General features: G+C 41.8%; 1 protein-coding gene and 2 pseudogenes across 1 annotated transcript; all 3 read right to left on the bottom strand.

Annotated features, from left to right (window-relative positions):
* On the bottom strand, positions 1-5,587 carry LOC119906740 (stathmin domain-containing protein 1-like). Its single transcript, XM_038724078.1, has 5 exons — positions 5,385-5,587; positions 3,565-3,742; positions 3,329-3,468; positions 1,192-1,320; positions 1-1,072 (listed from the first exon to the last, which is right to left on the bottom strand). Exons 1-5 carry the CDS (start codon positions 5,451-5,453, stop codon positions 635-637), a joined length of 954 nt encoding a protein of 317 aa, XP_038580006.1. The 5' UTR covers positions 5,454-5,587; the 3' UTR covers positions 1-634.
* A 930-nt stretch (positions 5,588-6,517) lies between these two features.
* On the bottom strand, positions 6,518-10,095 carry LOC119907250 (annotated as a pseudogene).
* A 1,591-nt stretch (positions 10,096-11,686) lies between these two features.
* On the bottom strand, positions 11,687-18,948 carry LOC119907249 (annotated as a pseudogene).
* Positions 18,949-19,042: the final 94 nt, after the last annotated feature.

The following is a 19,042-nucleotide window of genomic DNA, read 5'->3' as shown; positions in this document are numbered from 1 at the left end:
TAGGGAAAATGTGAACTTTATTGATCAACATGTTGCCAGAACCTCCTTCTAGTAGCTTACGTTATAGATGAGGTGCCCTGACTTTAGGGAGTTGCGATACAACTGTAACCCACTGAAACAGCGCCATCTTATGTCCAGCGGCGCAACCACAGTACACCCTTAACAGGGAGACTTAACAATTTCATATTTTACAATTAAATGTAGAAAGAAAAGAAAAGAAAAAGTTCCTTAAAATTAACTTTGTGTATTGGCAAGAACATTAAGCTGTCATCACATTTATTTAAGAATTTACTAAGGGAAATTATATTGCATTGCATTCCTTTGTGCTCATTACTGAGCTACAATATTATTAGGCTACAACAGTTTATGGGCTGAATGCACGTCCCTGCAGAGAAAATAGTACTTTTTCATGAAAGCACAAACAATATCTTCAACTGTAGGGATAATCACAGCTTAATTGCATCTGTTAATTTCTTACAATACATAACAATGTATAGCCTACATTATACATTTCTTTACATTTTTGTTTTTACAAGTTTCAACAGGCCTCTCGTCTGTGCAAAAGGAATAATTTTGGCTCTCTCCCTCTCTCTTTTTTAATAGTGCTGATTCATGGTTCATTTTTGTAAGAAAATTAAAAGATCTCCTCTTTGTCCTCTGCATGTTGAAAGCTAGAATCACTCTCCAGCTGTTCCTTCCTGAGCTCCTCCACGTGGGTCAGTTCCACCTCCTCCTCCCCGTCATTGTCTTCACTTATTCTATCTGCACCTTCACCTCTATTATCTCCACTCTCTCCCCCCCCCCTTCTCCTTTCTCTCCTGTTGGCTTTGCTCATTTCCTCTCTGCTGTCACCTCCAGGCTCTCTAACCCTCTCCCCGCCCTCAGCCGCCTTGCATGGGACCTGGCTGCGAGGCGGTGGATCTAGGGGGTCCAGGTTGAGAGGATGCTGTAGCAGCTCCACAGGGGTGAGGGCTGCATCCTCGTCCACCACCTCTGTGCTCAAGGTGGGGGCAGGGCAACGAACACGGGCTGACTTGGTCCTTAAACGTGTCTTGAGCTCGTCTTCCCTTAACTGAGAGTGTGAAGGGAACACAAGCAAAAAACATAAGAAAAAGTGAGAGGGGGAGACGGAGAGAAACAGCTGAGGTGTTCAGGTAAATGATGACACACACACACACACACAGACTTGACCTTGCGTCTCTCTTCAGCAAGTCTTATCTTCTCCTCAATCACTTCTCTGCTGGGGAGACTTTGCTCCTTGGCTTTCAGGGACTCCAGTCTGGCAGGAGGTCTTCGTCTGACCACCTCTCTGTCATCCAGCTGATACACACACACACACACACACACACACACACACACACACACACACACAGCAGGGGGAGACAGAGGACAGACAATCTCAGAATTACAAATGAATGCACTTCCACGCAAACATACTGACCTCACCTTCCTGTGAAAAATAATTGGCAACACAAATCAATGTCCTATACAAAATTAACTTTAATACTTTGGTATAAACTTTACTATACATTCTTTAGTTGTGAATTATTCCAGGACAGAAATTTTCAAATGGGTGGCCAGTCAATGAGACCAATGTTAGTTTTTTCAGTCTTCAGTTCAAATGTGTTTTTACACAGCAGACATTTTAGCATTAAAAGTGCCGTGATAGCCAATAACATTAAACATTTAGGTGTGCTAGTACACCATGTTGGGCTATTGGTTCATTTAAATGGGAAAGAGGTATAATTAAAGGTACCATTTGTAAGAAGGTGAAGCAATTAACATTTATTAATCTCTTTGTATTGCCAATGTGTGAATAGACTGTACCATATTTTAAAAATTTGACTTTCTCGGTTACCCATAATAGCCTGTGGAAAACGCTTTCTCTTCCGCTCCCCTACAGTGTGCAACGCTAGCTAACATTAACTTAAAAATGGAGTCCGCTAACATCAACAAACAGCCTGCACCCACCACAACACAGGGTCCAACAAAGTCCAAAGTCAAAGCTGCCATTACTGTAAAGCATGTGAAATACATTGTGATATGTGCTTTTAGTTGGCTAATTTAGCTAACGTAAGTGTACTTGCTAACACAGATGAAGTACTAGCTAGCTAACACAGCAAAATACTGTCTCGAGTGCATAACGTCAGCTAATTCATCCAAACTCCCGGGGCTGATCTGGCCGGTAATTTGCTGGATTTGCTAGAGTGCTGGCGCAAGCAACAGGATGCTACTGCAGTTCAGTTAATGCACACCAGTGTCATTAAAAACAAGGGTTACACATGTAACCTTTCATATTATTAGTAACACCTAGGCTTTTTTGTTGCAAGAAATACATGTTGTGAAAAAGGCCTGTTAGTTACCATATAGTATTATGGTCTTTTCTTTTTACATAACCCTCAATTAATAGACGTGTTACTACCTGTGTGCTGTAGGCTACTCTATAGTAGCCAAGGTCATCTATTGGCCACATCTTGGTCCTGTCATTGATTCATTTTCATATTTTAATGTTATTTGAGAACCTAATATTTGTCATTTAATGTTTTTTATTTTTCATTCAGATTGTGAGAAATAGAGAGAAACAGAACAGGATGCTTGATGAGGATGTTAAGAGGGTAGCTTTCTCTGTCCATGCCATATTTTGGTTTTCAGCCCGCAACTTTTCTGTTTTGGTTCACTCCAAACAATCCAATGGCTTTGTTTATGGCCACAGCAGATCCAACAAACACAGTTAGCGAATAGCTGGTGCCTGGTGAACATAGTGGAGCATTTAGAAGCTAAAGTTGGCAGAGACCAAAAACAGTGCTAATTAAACTGAATATTGAACTCAGTTGGACAGAAACTTGACTTCAGAGTAATGCTAGTGTTGCTCCGTATCTGCTGGAAGTGTAAATAGGCAACTGTTTGTCTGCTGTCGGCCATATCAACTAGAAAGTCATAATGCATTAGTCTTGTTTTCACTGCCCCCAATTATTGCAGGTTTAGGTAATTAAGTACTTCTGCTAGTAATAATAGTAGTAGCAATATTAGATTTGCAGGCAAAGTTACTGACCTCATCTAAGCAGCAATGTCTGTTCTGAGACTTGAGTATAAGCTTATCCAATGGTGACTAAATCCAATATCACAATATGTTTGAAAGATGATTGAAAACTAGCTAGAGTAGTTAGATCTGCTCAGAAGAATTTAATGCAGCTTTTAAAACTATGGAATTTCTGGTATAATCACAATATTAAAACAATCAAAGTTAATATCTAGTCTAATATCACAATATTGGTATTATGTTCTCCACTTCTACCCAAGTTTAAACCAGTGTGCACCAGGTACCCACCATGATGCTATAAGCCTCTCCAGCCCTGCCTCCCCTCTCTCTGGTCTGTCCCACTGGGATGATACCCTGGTTCAGCAGCTCCTCCAGGATCTCACTGGACTTTGGGCGCTCCTGCACTGTGCTGTCCTGCTGCAGGAAGCCTGCAAGACACACGAAATAAAAACACTTTAGGTTGTTTCCTCTGGATTTTCTCTACACGCTCTGTTTTATTCAGCATGTTTGGGGCACATGCTCACCGTCTTGTGTAATTCTGTCAGCCTCAGGTTCTCTGACACTTGTTAGAGCAGGGAGTTTTCTGGGTACTGCTCCAGGTAACACAGGCATCTCCCTGTTCTCCATCACCACTCCGCTGTCTGTGGTGCCCTTCGACACGGCCGAGTCTCCACGACCATCCAGTTTACTTCCTGTCTCATCCTGACAGCAAAGAGACACACTATGAATGCATGAAACATGGCACAAGACATTTTTTTTAACCTCTGACCTCATTCTTTTTGTTTTCCCAGACATGATGTGGTCATGGTGACATCTGTGTGTTGACACATTGTCATGAACACAGTAGCTCAGGAACAATAATGATACACAGCAGGTAACCCCTACAAATTACATCATCATCGAGTTTGAAAACGAACTGGTATGCACTAGCCTGTAAGTGTATACTGTAACCAGTGAAAAAAGTACTGTACTAAGTAGAATTTTTACTTGAGAATTTCCATTTAACGCCCCTTTATACGTCTAATCCACTGCATTTCAGAGGGAAATATAGTACTTTTTGTTTTACATCACTCTGACAGCTACAGTCACTTTGCAGAAGATTTTACATACAAAACATGATTATAGGGCTGCACAATTAGTTGAAATGTTTGGTACAGACCTCAACAACGTCCTACATCATGATTTTAATAATTTCTTCAGTGAAAACTAAAATTGTGACGCAAATTCCCACTAATAGTGAATCATATCACAAATTGTAACAGCCGTCAAAATAAGCTAGAACTACAGCTTTAAAATGCTACTTACATGTTTACATCAATCTTAATAATAACACAACAGTATGGTGTGTATTATAACGCTCTGAAATTAGCTGCATTATGAGTACTTTTACCTTTGATATGTTAAGTTTCTTACAAAATCTCTGTACTCCAGTGACCTTTTGAATGTACATGAATATTTGAGTTATACTATATATATTTGAGTTTGGAGTTTCACCCCAAATATTTAGATAATTAATGGAGAACATACGGTACTGCATTTTGTTATGTATTGTGTAACAGCTTAAGAGGTTTTGTGATGTAAAAACTAAAAAAATTAAAACTGACCAATTAACACCAAAACCATGCCCTAATTTATACCTTAAAAGGACCTAATTTAATTTAATAAAGGTGAAAATTCAGGGATGTTTTTTTGTAATCTGATCAATGTTATAGGGTTTTTACTCCTTATAAACCCCCCAAACCATAACTAACATTAACAGATACCTCAATAAATTGCAATTCATTAGGCTACTGTCTACTTCAAATCTCATAAAATGTTAAAATTTTGTATTAATGGATTTATAAGGGATTCTGCTTTGTATTGTCCGCATAATGAACACTGGACACTTTAAGTACATAGAGGAGGTGGACGAGGACGCTGCCCTCACCCCTGAAAATAAGACTTTTACTTGCTATAAAGTATTTTTACTTTGTGATATTGCTAGTTTTACATTGGTAGCTACTTCTCCACCATTGGTTTATTACCACCAAAGTTTTTTTAACATTGTCACATGCTGTGTTTTTATAGGTATTACAAATTAAGTAACTCAGTAAGACGCACAAACTAGTGACAGTACAGTTCTGGATACTTGGTCAACTCTTCCTTTAGGGTCACAAAATTTTATGGCACACAGATTCCGGCGTAACACCTGTTCCGGCTACTTTACGATACTTAAGTGTTAACTGCAGCTTACTGTTGTACTTTTCTGGGTTACAGTTATAGACAATACACCCGTTTTGAACCCCACTCCTCAATTTTAGCTAAACATAACTGAAAGTGGCGGGTCTTGTGAGACGCAGCCTACCTCGTCTTCATTCACCTCTTCCGGTCTCAAAGGTTGGACCACAGTGTTTGTGGAGTTGCCGCATCCCATGTTCACCTCAAAGCAAAGACGTGAAATAAGTCAGTAAAACTAACAAATGTAATTGCACCTCGGTGTGTTTTTCCTCTGTTATTTGATCCGTGTAGCCTTGCATTCCTACACACACACACACCCGGACACAGTCTCCACGGACCCGGTGCGTTGCCAAGGGCCGTTGCTACAATAACGTGACCCGGCGAAAGAGATGACACCCAGGAACAAGCTGAGGGTGTCAGAGTCAGGGCACTACAAAACACCGTCGTCCTGAAGGCAAAATACTGAATTATTTATCCATTTGGGCAATTTACTGAAACTTTCAAAAGTCTAAAAATACTGCAGTCAGTATCAAATCATTCCCAACTTGGTATAAAGCAGGCACCAGCCCTGGAGGCCCCAGTGGTGTCTGCTGGTGCATCCTCTTCCTAAATAAACTTTTGCATTATTTGTTGTCAGTGGCAAATACATACATCTTCTTGTTTGGGAATGTGCACAGAAAGCACAGTATCACCTGAAATAGGGGCCTCATTCTCAAGAAGGGTCTGGCATTATTATTCTGTCTTTTCTACATGTCTTGTAAAGGTGCCTTGTTTCAATACTTATATAGTTCAAATTACTAGATTAATTTGCGTTCAACTAAATTGCCACACACAGAAGGGACCAGAGTCTACTTTGCCCCCAAGGGCAAGAAAATAATCAGCAGGAGTAAATTCTATATAAACTAGTAGCATAAACTCCCTTATCTCCCTTTGGTATAACTGATATTTATGCCTACAGATGTAAAGACAGTCGGCAAAATAAAGAAAATCTACCATAGACAAGTGAAGAAACTTAATTTCAACTACACACTACTTGATAGGTGACTGATCAGGGTAGACATATTAAGCTGAGTGAGAATTGGCTTTATCAGCTATAAAAGAGTTCTGTTATTCAACAGTTTGCACGAGTTTTGTAGCAACAAAATGAATGTAGTCTACATGTGTTTAAATAAATAAGCATATTTTTGAGAGGTATACTGATTCTAGACCAGCCAATGTAATATTGCTTTGAAGTACTTTATTAAATTTTGCAACACCACATGGAAGAGACCACAGGGGAGCAGTGGGCTCCAGGCTCTACTGTAAGTAGGAGGTGGCGCTGGAGTGGCCCGCGGCCGTGCAGAGCCTGGGCTTATTGGCGAGGACCACAGTGGTATTGAGTGCAGGCAGGAAACTCTGGTGCAGGTTCTTGCACTTCTTCTGCACCTCCAGGGCACGAGCATTTTTGGTCAGTTTGTCCTCCAGATTGATCAGGCGCCTGCGTGTGAGATCCGGGTGCTGCCTATAGATAAAGTTTAACATAAAAATGAGTCAGATCGGGACACTGAAGACAACAGTCAAAATGGCAGGCCACAGCTTGTACAGTTTGGCATCATCCATTAGTGAATGGACAGACTTACTGAGAGCACTTCAGTACTGGGTAAAGTCCAGCTGCCATCAGTTGTCAGATCATATTTCTCCAGCGTGAGGCTGATGTAGGGCTGGAGGAACAGGAGAAGACAGTTAAAGCCATTGTGTTTTCACAGTGGTTAACAGAGAATCTGTGACTGCAGCCACATCATATTAACTGTATCTGCCTGCCGAACACTTACCTGGTCCAGCTCATGTCTGGGTCTTTGGCTGAGGATGTCCAGGCAGAAGGTGGCCTGATGCAGCTTAGAATCACAGTTCCTGATCTGACCCACCACTTTCTGTATGTCCTGTGTAACATCAGAAATCTCCTCCCTTATCTGGAGATTACAGAATGCGAACATCACAAAAAGTGAGATACAATTTACCTGTGGAATGGCAGATTGTGTAAATTGTGACTACACTCTAATAGACTGACCCGCTGACTCTCCCATTTCAGCGTTTCCTGGACCTTGTTCAGCTCATTGATCTTCTTCCTCAGGGCAACGTCTGTGCCGTGGCGCTGGCACTCCAGGGCATTTTTAGCTATAATGGAAGAGAGAGACAACGATGCACAGTGGAACCAGCGAAACATTCACTGGAATTCAGGTTCAAAAATTCGAAACTATCCTCTATTTAATGACTTAAACCTAGATTGTTGAGATAATACATTATAACAAAAGAGTTGTAAACTTCGGGTTAGTTTTCAAAGATGTCTTACATTGGCCAGGGTAAAGCCCAGGTTTCCCCTGAAGGAGGAAGAGTCCTTAATCAGGTTATCAGCCGTCAGCCTCAGGTCCTTGCAGTGGGACAGCCATTTGTCGTAGCTCACATGGTTGGGCTTGTACTGAATGGCCGGGAGCTGGGAGGTCGAGGTGTTGAGGTTGTGAGTGATGCATTTGGTGGTGAGCTTGATGGCTTTGCCCTTGTCCTGAAAATCTGCCAGCAGCTGAGCACGGATCTCCTTGAGAGAGCTGGGTGGGGGGTTAGGAAACAATGTGCGACACAAAAGAAGCAGATTTGAAATCATCTGAAAAAATACTGTTTTCACACTGGTAAAATCTGTAGGAACAAATGCAGGATGAAGCTGCAATACCTTGCAGCTCTCACACTTTTGTTCTCTTTGCTCTTTATTATTATTATTATTATTATTATTTATTCTGCCGTTTTTTGGCATCTATCTTCTCCTGTACCGCTTGTCCTACAAGTCGTCTCCCATTCACTCCCTGTTGTAGCTGCAGGCCGAGGTCTCCCCCTGTCACTAATTCTTTAACTTGCTGTATCTTCCTCCCTGTTTGGAGTTTGGGCACAAGAGGTATATTTTTATGCTCAGCTACTCAAGCTCTAACCAAAAAGTCCAAAATGATAGCTGTAAATACACTTTTTGCATCAACAACACATCAAATTGTATCATTACAATCAGGCTGGTGGTGCAGTTAGTTAGTGATCAGTCTCTGGAGCAGCACTTCCATTCCAATTGTGGCTTTGAATCCTGCAGCGGGCACCAGTGTTAACTGGTTTCAGCTTTAAACACCTGTAGCCTATGGTGTTTGAACTTAATCATAACAAACTAAATATGGTGACCACAAATTCCTCGGGTTGCAATGTTAGTACATTATAGCTTTAAACTTTACACAGCTGTTTGTTGTTAGAACTTAATGTTGCTAATTTATCCCGCTGATTTTGTTATCTATCTTCTCCTGTACCGTTTGTCCTACAAACATGGTTTCAACTTCAAATTGTATCTTCATGAGATGGGTGCAATTACCTGTGTTGCTGATATCTGTAATGGTTGATTTTATATTAATATTTTTATGCATTTTAAAATGACTGTGTTCCTATGAAGGGAAGGCTTTCAAGTTTCTTTGTCAATCATGTCTTATTCTGACAAAAAAATGGCTCCTAAGCACCAATAGAAGGCATGTTTTGCTCTGTGATGGCTACTCCACTGTTTAAGAATAAAATAAATCAACTGCCAAAGAATTGTGCTGTGAAAGACTGGCGCGATGGATAAAACACAGGCCTTTGGTGTGAGTGACCTGGGTTCAATTCCCCACTGTGACCCATCCACCATTGTGTCCCTGAGCAAGACACTTAACCCCTAGGTGCTCCAGAGGCATGCGAACTCTGACATGTATAGCAACTGTAAGTCGCTTTGGATAAAGGTGTCAGATAAATGTATGTTTATTTATTTTATTCTTCAACAGCGCAGTAGCCATCACAGAAGATATGTTTATAAGCAAAACATGCCTTCTATTGGTGCTTAGGAGCCAGTTTTTTTTTAGAATAAGACATGAATGACAAAGAAACTTGAAAGCCTTCCCTTCACAGTGTATCTGAGTAGTCCAGTGGTGGAGGTCTTGCTCTTGCTCCGGATTCTAGGGATTGATGGACAAAACCCTGCTCACAGCAGGTTAACCAAACTTAACACATATGTTTGCTGAACAAGTGTGTAGCACATCATTGAGTCTCTTAGCTGATGGAGCCGCACATTGCACCGACAGCGGTAGCAATCGTAAAAAATAGCTGTTAGCTCTCACACGCATTTTATCAGTATATAAGGATATTGTAGATAAAGAAAACCTGGATGTCAGCTCAGTATTAAGATGTTTGTACCAGATGTTGCCAGGCATGGTAGAAGAACTGTATTTTTGCGATTACCATTTTAAAAGAAGCTTTAAATTAAGGAGTAGTAAGAGGTGCAACATTCAAAACGCTGAAACAAAACATCCAAGTTAATAATTAATAATTCTGGATCTGTCTGTTGGACCTTAGTTTGTTGAGCAGGATGCAGATCTGCTTGTGGAGCAGTTCTCTGATCTCATTGGTCAGCTGCTCTTCCTTCTTCAGCTCGATGAGGACGTGGCCCTGTCTCAGGCCTGCGCAGCTTTGACTGTTACTGAGCGCCATACAGTCGTTCATGAGCTGACTGACTGTACTGACTGTATATATATACATACATACATACATACATACACTTATACGAGTAAAATAGGACACTGTAGTGCAGTATTAGTTAAGACTCCTGCTACTTTGTAACTCTTTAACAGTGTTGTACTTTGTGCTCAAAAAACTAACTTAAGTTTTTATTGGTTTGCTATATATATGTACCAGCTCCATGGCAGTGATTTCCTGGTCTACTCGCTCGATGCTCTCAGATATCTGGGCCTGCCACCGGCTGACTTCTGTATGCTGAGAGCTGAGATGCCTCATTGTGCACCAAGTGGCAGAGGGGAGCTACAAACAACAACAAAAAATTATAGAAAAGACACAAATTAATACACCTGAATATTTAAAAAATTGAAAACTGCTAATCAAATTTTCTTCAAATAGCTGCACCCTACAGGCCACTTTGCAAAGGACTTAGGTCAGGTAATTTACTATGTAAATATAGTGGGAGGATCAGCGGATGCTCTTTACCTGTGAAATATCTTCACCCAGGGTGCAAGCAATTTCTGAGTCCAGCTTCAGCATTTTGTTCCTCTGAGGCGGTGGTCTGCTGGTCAGCAGGTTTTTGGCGGCAGACAGGACAGGCAGAGTGAATCTGACCTCCGGCCTCTGCTGGTCCTCTTTCAGTTCATGATGTTGCCTAACCGTGTGACAAGCGTTTATGATGTAATAAAACTTTATTTTGCCTCTATGATTTTGTCAAATGTATTCAGTGTTTGACCAAATGCTGAGTAGGGTTCTTTTTATTTTTTTTTAAGTACATGACAAGTAGAGCAAATATTCTGAAAAAGTTTTTTTTTTTTTTTTTTTAATGAATCAAGTAAAGGATTGTAGAAACTTCAGCTGCTGAAAAACTTGCTCTCAGTTCAAGTCAATGAACAAAAGTGAAGTCTGTTTCAGAAAATTATCAAACATTTGGAATGGGTTCACTGTGACATCATCACCTGGAATAATAACAAGCAGCTCATTTGCATAAATTAGAACATAGAACCTTCATGCATTCTATGCAAATACAAGTATTTGTGTATATAAATAGTCAGCAAAAAAGAAATGTCCCTTTTTCAGGACAAAGATAATTCTGTAAAAATCCAAAACCCTTTACAGATCTTTATTGTAAGGGTCTAAAGAATGTTGTTTTATGCTTGTTCAATGAACCATAAACTATCAATGAACAAGCAAATGGTTGTTAAGACACTAACAGTGTACAGACGGTAGGCAATTAAAGTCACATTTATAAAAACTTATAACTCTTAAGAGACCTCTCTACTCACGCCAAAAGATAAATGCAGCAGGTCCCTGCGGCATGCTGCAAGGAGGCATAAGGACTGTCGATGTTGCCAGGGCAATAAATTGCAATGTCTGTAAAGTGAGATGCCTAAGAAAGCACTTCAGGCAGACAGGAAGTACAGCTGATTGTCCTCGTAGTGGCAGACTACATACACATCAACACCTGCATAGGACCACAACAGATACAGACTGTTACTTTTGACCTCCTCTTTTGCTCAGGGACACATTCTTCCATTTCTTACATGTCCGTGAATCTTTGCTAAGTTTATGTTTTAGTTGTTCATTCTTTTTATGTTTATACAAATATGTTAAGTTTGCTGAGAAAATAAAAGCAGCTATGAGAGGATGTTTGTTTTCTCACAGCTTTTTAGAAAGCATTAAATCTCATTACATGCAGTTCTATATAGATACTTCAACAAAGGTTAACATTTTAGTTACTACTGATATCCATACTGCATTATTTTTTTTTTTCATCCCTCTCTCTAATACAGATATATTTTTAATATGGTAAATCAGCCAGACAATTCATCTGTTAAAGTCTAATACACACTGCGGGTCCTGTATGAAAAGAACAGAAAACGTGAATTATTTTTACAGTTTTATTGATGGTAATTACCCATGGTTTTTAATTTTATCACTCATCCAGTAATAATCATGGCTTTAAAATTAAACTGACTTCCTTATCATCCAAAGTCACCCTCGTCCATTTAAACACGCAATAGAAAAATATATACTTAATACTTTGTACAATACTGGTTTTGGTCCAAACAAAAGTGGATCAGAAAAGCCAATATACCTTTAGTCATCAAAGGCTCTCCAATTTGCATTTAAGCTCCTTTTAAATGGATTCGGGCAACTTTGAATATAGGAATTTACATAATAAATTCTAAAGACGAAAATGCTGAATGCGGAGTTGGTAACACAAAAAATTCAACTTCACAGATAAAAAAAAAAAAACACATCACTATTTACAGGTTTTTATAATAATATTCAAAGGCCAATTAAGAGAGAGAGATAAAGAGGGAGAGGCAGAGAGAGGTAAAGGGAGAGTATAAGGACTCAGCAGGAGACGGGGAACGAGAGAGTGAGAGAGAGACAAGTGGGCACAAAAAGCAGAGTAGTGGAGTGAACCAGAGAGGTCAAAAAATCAAACATGTAACAGAATTTTGAAACTATGCATTTACAAAGTCCTAAAAGGAGTTGAACAAGGGCGTAAGCCTCCGGCCCGGTTCTTCCTCCACAGTGCATGGATAACGTCTTTCCCCTCTCCCAACCCCGCCCTCCTTCCTTCCTTCCTCCCCTTGTTTTTGTTTTAAACATTCATTTGCTTGCTCACCTGCGGCAGCCGCCAGATAGCGGCCCAGGCAATTACTCTGTCGTTCAGTTTTCATACGCACACGACACGCAACCTCAGCATGTACAAAGAAACCAAACACACCTCAAGTCTGTACATAAGAGGGGTGGGGAAAAAAACCCAACAAAAAACAAAATAACAAGCACGCTGCATTCACCACAAAGATTACACGCTCATCCCTGTACATACAGCACACTGCACTGACACCATGGCTACATCTCCAACGGCACCTTTGATTCCTGTAGGAGGAGGAGTCTAAATAGTTTTTAGGATAACCACTGGAGATTTGCCGCACAGCTCTCACTACCTCTCAGCACATCACAGCTCATAACCTGATCACGCATACTAATTAATAAGATCTTGTGTACACTCACAACTCCTTAGATTTGCAGTTTTTGCCTTTGTAATTTTAGTACAAAAAGTCATGCCTAAAGTCTAGCAGACATTTGCCGGTGTTGAAAATATAGATATGACTTATGTCTTGCTTGTTTTTCCATCATGTTCAGCAGGTGTCCTTGCTTGATTGTTGTTTTCTACGTCAGTGTAATTGTTCAGTCAACAGTTTTTTTCATGGGAAGTCCTGTGGGATGGTCTCACATATGAACGGGTCCGGTCTGCATTTGAAAACCTCTTGAATCATCTGCCCAGCCTACAGCTAAAATACGCCCGCCCGTCCAGCCGGAGCACAAACTGGCCCCCAAGCCTCGGCCAAGTAATTTCAGTGTTTGTGTAGTTAAGACCTTTCAGGACAACGTTGGGGGGGGGGGGGGGGGGGGGGAATACAGTCAAGTTAAAGTCAAGTCTACTTTATAGTCGAGTCCACACAGCTCTACTTCCTGCGCCGCACCGCTGTCTTGATCTTGCGCCCAGCAATCGGTTGTTGTCCAGCAGGAGAGGATTTCACTGACCTGAGAACACAAATTACATAATTTTTACATGATCATTTTAACACCGGCATCAGACACAGCTGTCAAATATTCAGACCTGATTATTGGTTTAGTGATAATTATCAGGCAATATGAATGCTTAACAGATCAGAGCCTCATAGAGGGAAATAGGGTATAATATTACATGTGGTATAATATTAAAACAAATTTTCTGCTGCTTCACCAGAAAATAGCCAAATGTACATTAGACATAATGTATTTAAGACTGATTTATTACTGGAGTTTTTGAAATGCACTGGAATAAATAAAATCATCGTTACGGTGCTGAATTACTGGCCCTAACAGTGTTTTGTCTCAAAAACCTTAAAATCTCTCATTAAAATAACTTTAAGGATGAGTTGCTACATACATCTGTAATTTAAATCAAAACATAAATGATACAATTCTGATACGGATCTTTGTTTCTGCTACTGTAAATGTTCAATCCCAGTATTTGGTAATCCACATTCTGTCTTTATTGTAGCTTGTCCTTTGTTTTGGTGTGCGGATATGGAGAACATAACTAGCATGCGTTTTAACTGAGAAAGTGCAACATACCCAATATTGAATGCGGGGGGTTGTGCAAAGTTGAATCCACCTCCAGGTGTTCCTGGCTGTGGTGCAATGGAGGGGTTGGCAGAGGGGGCAGGAGCTGCTGCTGATCCCGCTCCAAAAGTAAACACACCCGAGGTGTTGTTTGTCGCCCGAATGCACTGGCTCCACCAAATTGAAAGCCTCCACCTGATGAATATAACGCACACTTACATGCTTAAACTCTGTTCACATGATAAATATAACTTCATATAGTGAGGATTATTAGCACACTGTGCCACAGACAACCTGAAGGAAAATTTATTATACCATTACAGTCACCCACCTGGTGCAGAATTAGTAGCTGCCCCAAATACAGGTGAGGAGTTGGCCTGCTGTCCGAAGGTAGGGGCAGCATTGGGTTTGACTCCGAAGGCTGGGGTCTGGGAAGGCGTGGCTGTGAAAGGGGATCCAAAGGATGAGCCAAATGAAGGAGTCTGGTGGGCCCCGAATCCACCAGAGGGGGCCGAGCTGAATGCAAATGGGGATGGAGCTGCAGATGGAGCTGTTAGAGAAAGGTTCCAAGATATCAATGCATGTACATACTCTAAATACAAAGGAAAGAAATGAAATGTTTCATTGTTGTTGCTCAAGCCCAAAAACAGACGTCAACATCTTCAAGCTTATTAACTGACACAACCACCATGAGCAAATACAGACCTGAAGATGAGGCAGCAGAGGGTGCTGCTGCTCCAAAACCAAAGGATGGTGGAGCAGCAGCAGCAGCAGGAGCTGAAGCAGCAGCAGTAGGAGCACCAAAGATGAAGGGCTGAGCTTGGCCTGGGGCTGGAGTAGAGTTCAGAGGAGCAGCTGACGGGGCAGGCGGCTGGCTGTCCTGACTCTGGCCGAAGACAAAGGCTTTAGCTGGAGGAGCGTCACTGGAGGTTGCAGCAGGCTGACCGAACATGAAAGTGCTGGGAGCAGCAGAAAGGGCTGGAGCCTGAGTACTGCTGCTGCTGGTGGAGGTGGTGGTGCCGAACAGACTGGGGGTCGGGGTCGACGAGGACGAGGTGGTAGAGTTGGTGGGATTACTTGCCATAAAGGAAAATGCTGGTTTTGGAGCAGCAGAAGAATCTGTCAAGGGGACAAATAGTTGATCATGATGTGTAGTATATTGCAGTGGTTAAAGGGGCAGTCCAGCAATTTTACATATAAAAGTCAGTGGTTACAGGGAATCCTGCTCACTGCAAAACTTTTAATGGCTTCTTTGGCTTAGAGGGAGCTTTTTATAGCCCGAGAAAACATCCCTTAATTGTCATACGCTGTACAAATTGCACTAGAAACTAGGGCCGTTGGGGATAGAAGGCTTTGCTCAAGGGCTTGTCAGCGCAAATAAAAAAAGTCTGTCTACCACTATCCCAACTGATTGTTTAGGTGTTTACACAGGGAAACATTTGCGGGGATTGAGCAAAAGGTTATAAACTACAAGAACTGCAAATGAAAAATCACAGAAGATTAAATCATCAAGGCTTTACATGTCAACAAACATGAAATTCACTGTATACAAAGGTTCTCCCACCTGTAGCACTTTGTCCAAAACTAAAAGAGGGCTTCTGAACCTCTGCAGTAGATGTTTCACTCTTGTCTGCTTGCTTGCCAAAAGGGTACGCAGGTGGAGGTTGTTCTGTTGGAGCACTGGGCTTGCTGAAGGAAAAGCCTCCTGAAGCGGCTGGTGCTGGTGCAGCATCTGTATCTTTACTAGCAGCCCCGAAGAGGAAGGCAGCTTCCTTCTTTTCCTCTGGCTTCCCAAAGGAAAACGTGGGAGCAGCTGGCTCTTTGTCTGCCTGTAAGGATCCAAATGTAGAGCCCCCTTGTGGTGTGGTGGTCGTTGGTTTGCCCAATCTCGCAAATACAGTCCCAGTGGTAGCTGTGGTGGTGATCGAGTTGGTGTTTGTTGATGTGGTGTCATTTGACGATGCCACGCTGTCAGTCTTCTCTTGAGAGGAAACAGGAGTGAAACTAACAGAGGATGAGGTGGGGGTGGTATCTGATATTTTCTCTTCGGGTTTTGACAGTCCAAAGGTGAAGCCGCCCTTAGGGGAGTTACTCTCTGTGTTAGATGATCCAGTTCCAAAAACTATCCCAGCGGCTCCAAACTTAAACCCAGACCCTGTGGCAGGTTGGTCTGACTTTGTATCATCACTAGAGGCAGTCCCGAATTTAAAGCCTTCAGATGGGCTGCCAAATTTGAACCCTGAAGAAGCAGTAGTGTCTTTAGAAGTGGTTTCAAACGGGACTCCAAATTTGAATCCACCTGACGATGAAGAGGACTCTAACGATGAGCCTCCAAACTTGAAGCCTCCAGATCCTGAGGTACTGTCTGATGTGCCAAACTTGAAACCTCCAGACGCGGAGGTAGAAGAGCCGAATGTAGAAGACCCTGATGTCCCTCCTGCCGATGAACCAAAGGACGAACCAAAAGCTTAAGAGAAACAAAGAGTAATGAAATTTTTTTTAAAGTTAAATGTGTGGAATGCAGGTTGTATTTCAAAAGTCTCAGGTTTATCAATATTCTAAGTTTCTTAATGCACAAAAACCAAAATCTGAATATGTATAAATACATAACATACATACCATCATCACTGCTAAAAAGACCCTTTTGATTTATACACAAACATGTGTAACATTTGGCTTTTGAAGTCAACATGCTGTTGACAAAAACATAAGAGCAGGTCACTTTTGTTACCTTTGGTCTCCACACTTGCTCCGGGTTTGGCTGCCTGACAGGCAACACACTGTACATCAGCAGCCTTATTCTGTACAAGACACACATCACAATCCCAGGCACCCTCTGGCTTCTTGAACGCGTCTCCCAGCCCAAACACCGGAGCGCTGCTGGCTGAAGAGGACACTCCTGCTGAAGCTCCTGTTGTGAGGATGAAGAAAGGAAGATGCTTCATTAAACTAAAAATGTCTTTTTAAAATACCTTTTAGTCAACAGTTTATGGAATTCTACTTTCATGAAAACCAAAACCCAAGATTAGGCACTTTGTAGAATATCAAAATGACTACGGCTGTGCTCTCATTACCTGGTTTAGCGCTCATGCAGGCCACACACTTAGAGACCTCTGCCTTGTTTTCTACCAAACACGTATCACATTCCCATGCACCCTCAGGTTTTTTGAACTTGTCTCCAAAGCCAATGAACCCTGTAGAAACAGGGGCTGTGGGGGTGGATACAGTCTTAACAGCTGAGAAGGCAGAAGGAAGAGTCAGTGAGGGTTTGAGCCCTGTCCCTGGTTTGGCTGTTTCACAGGCCACACACTTTACTGCATCAGGTTTGTTCAGAACAAGACACGTATCACAGTCCCAAGTTCCTGTAGGTTTGGAGAACATTGTGCCGAAACCAGTGGTGGAGGTGGTATTCGTACTGTTGCTCCCTAGCCCAACTGAGGAGGTGGTTGAAGGTTTAGTGTCCATAGATTTGGGTGAGGAGGAATTGGGCTGTGTGGCCATGCAGCAAACACACTTGGTGTCTGAGAGCTTGTTCTGCACCAAGCAGACATCACAGCTCCAGCCCGGCGGGGTTTTCAGAAAATCGCCAAACCCCGTTGAAGAAGAGAAGGAGGTGGTTGTGGTGGTGGAAGAAGGGGCGGTGGATTGTGCGGAGGTCTGCTGCAGGGAGTTGTCTGGGCCTGGGGATGTCCGAGCAATGGGAGAGGAAAAGCCTAGACACAAAAAAAAAAAAAAAAAAAAAAAAAAAAAAATTTATATTAACACAGTTAACAACCTTTGTTCACTGTAACCATGCAGAACAAACACCACAGATGCGTAATGAGTGATAGATTTTGAACCTGGTGCTTTGAGAAGATCTAGCACACTGCCCTGCTTCAGTGTCTTGGCTGGTTTGAAAGGTCCTTCAAAATCTTCTGTGCTTTTGCTTGTTGCTGGCTTTGCTGTAGAAAACATGAAAACACAAAAGATCAAACTGGAGTTCCAGTTTTCCCATGAATGGCAAAAAAGCAGCATCATGCCAGCGGTTAGAAAACTTACTTACCTGTTACCGCTATGGGAGTGGCCAGCTTACCATTTGACATGGAGGGACCTAACTTTGCTACAGGTGCACTAAACGTGAATCCAGCCTACAAACAGGAAAAGCAAAAAATTATCAATATTACTGTGGTAAATAGTTGTCTATCTAATCAATTACTCATAACTAAGAGGAAAACCATTTACTTACTGAGGGGGAAAAGGAAGGTGTACTAGCAGCAGTTGCTTTGACAATAGGGGAGGAAAATGTAAAGGGTACACAGGGAGGTGTCGAGGCTGTTGGTGGCTCCTTGAAAAAAAACATGACAATTGGCAAAATACATAAATAATGTTGTTAACCATCAGACTTGTAGAAGAATGCAGTGGTAATGAGACCATTTAAAGACGGACCTTATTTGGGACTGTTTCCTTAGCGGGAGTCACAGGTGTGACATTGGGGGCGGTGCTGATGGTGGTGAGAGGTGGAAGAGGGGAGGTGAAGCTGAAGGTGGGCAAGGCGGAGGTGCTGATGGGAAGTGAAATGGCTGGAAGGTCCGGTAACTCAGCCACCTTAAGTCAGAAAACATGCACGAGTGTCATTGTGAGCTCAATTTCAAGGCACAATGCATTTTATAGTCAACAATGCAAACCATTAAATGCTTCTTCCCATTTCTGAATCTATTGCATCTTTTAGACTGATGTGAAATGAGATAAACCCATGTTTGATATCAATGTGAATGCATCAAGGCACATTCCAACCTGGTACTAAACACCTGTTTCTTACAGTTTTATACAAAAGCAGTTTGAGTACCTATGTGATAAGTACTGGAAAGATTTAATCTAGAGAATGTTAGTCTGAAGTGAAGCCCTTACCTCGTCCTCTTCAGGGCGTTTAGAGGAAGGTCGTGCAGTGGTCCTCTCTCTCTTCATCTTGCCCCCTCCAGCTTACGCTGCTGGCTGCAGGCGGCTGGACAGAGGATAGGCTGGACCGCTCAAACCATTGTGCTAGTAGTAGTTGAGGGGTATTAGAGGTATTGTAAGTAAAACAACACACAGGGAGTCAGGAATCCAAACAAAAACATTGTATGACAATAACCAGGA

This window comes from Micropterus salmoides, unplaced genomic scaffold, assembly GCF_014851395.1.
Source record: "Micropterus salmoides isolate LMB-PRFRI ecotype aquatic unplaced genomic scaffold, ASM1485139v1 Ms_hic_scaffold_17, whole genome shotgun sequence".
NCBI lineage: Eukaryota > Metazoa > Chordata > Actinopteri > Centrarchiformes > Centrarchidae > Micropterus > Micropterus salmoides.
This window is presented reverse-complemented; position numbering and strand designations above follow the sequence as displayed.

Coding starts and splice junctions, on each gene's coding strand:
- LOC119906740 (XM_038724078.1), bottom strand. CDS start 5,453: ATGGGATGCGGCAACTCCACAAACACTGTGGTCCAACCTTTGAGACCG. Junction 3,743..5,384: donor AAGAGGTGAATGAAGACGAG/GTAGGCTGCGTC, acceptor CTTTGCTGTCAG/GATGAGACAGGAAGTAAACT. Junction 1,321..3,328: donor GAGAGGCTTATAGCATCATG/GTGGGTACCTGG, acceptor TGTGTGTATCAG/CTGGATGACAGAGAGGTGGT.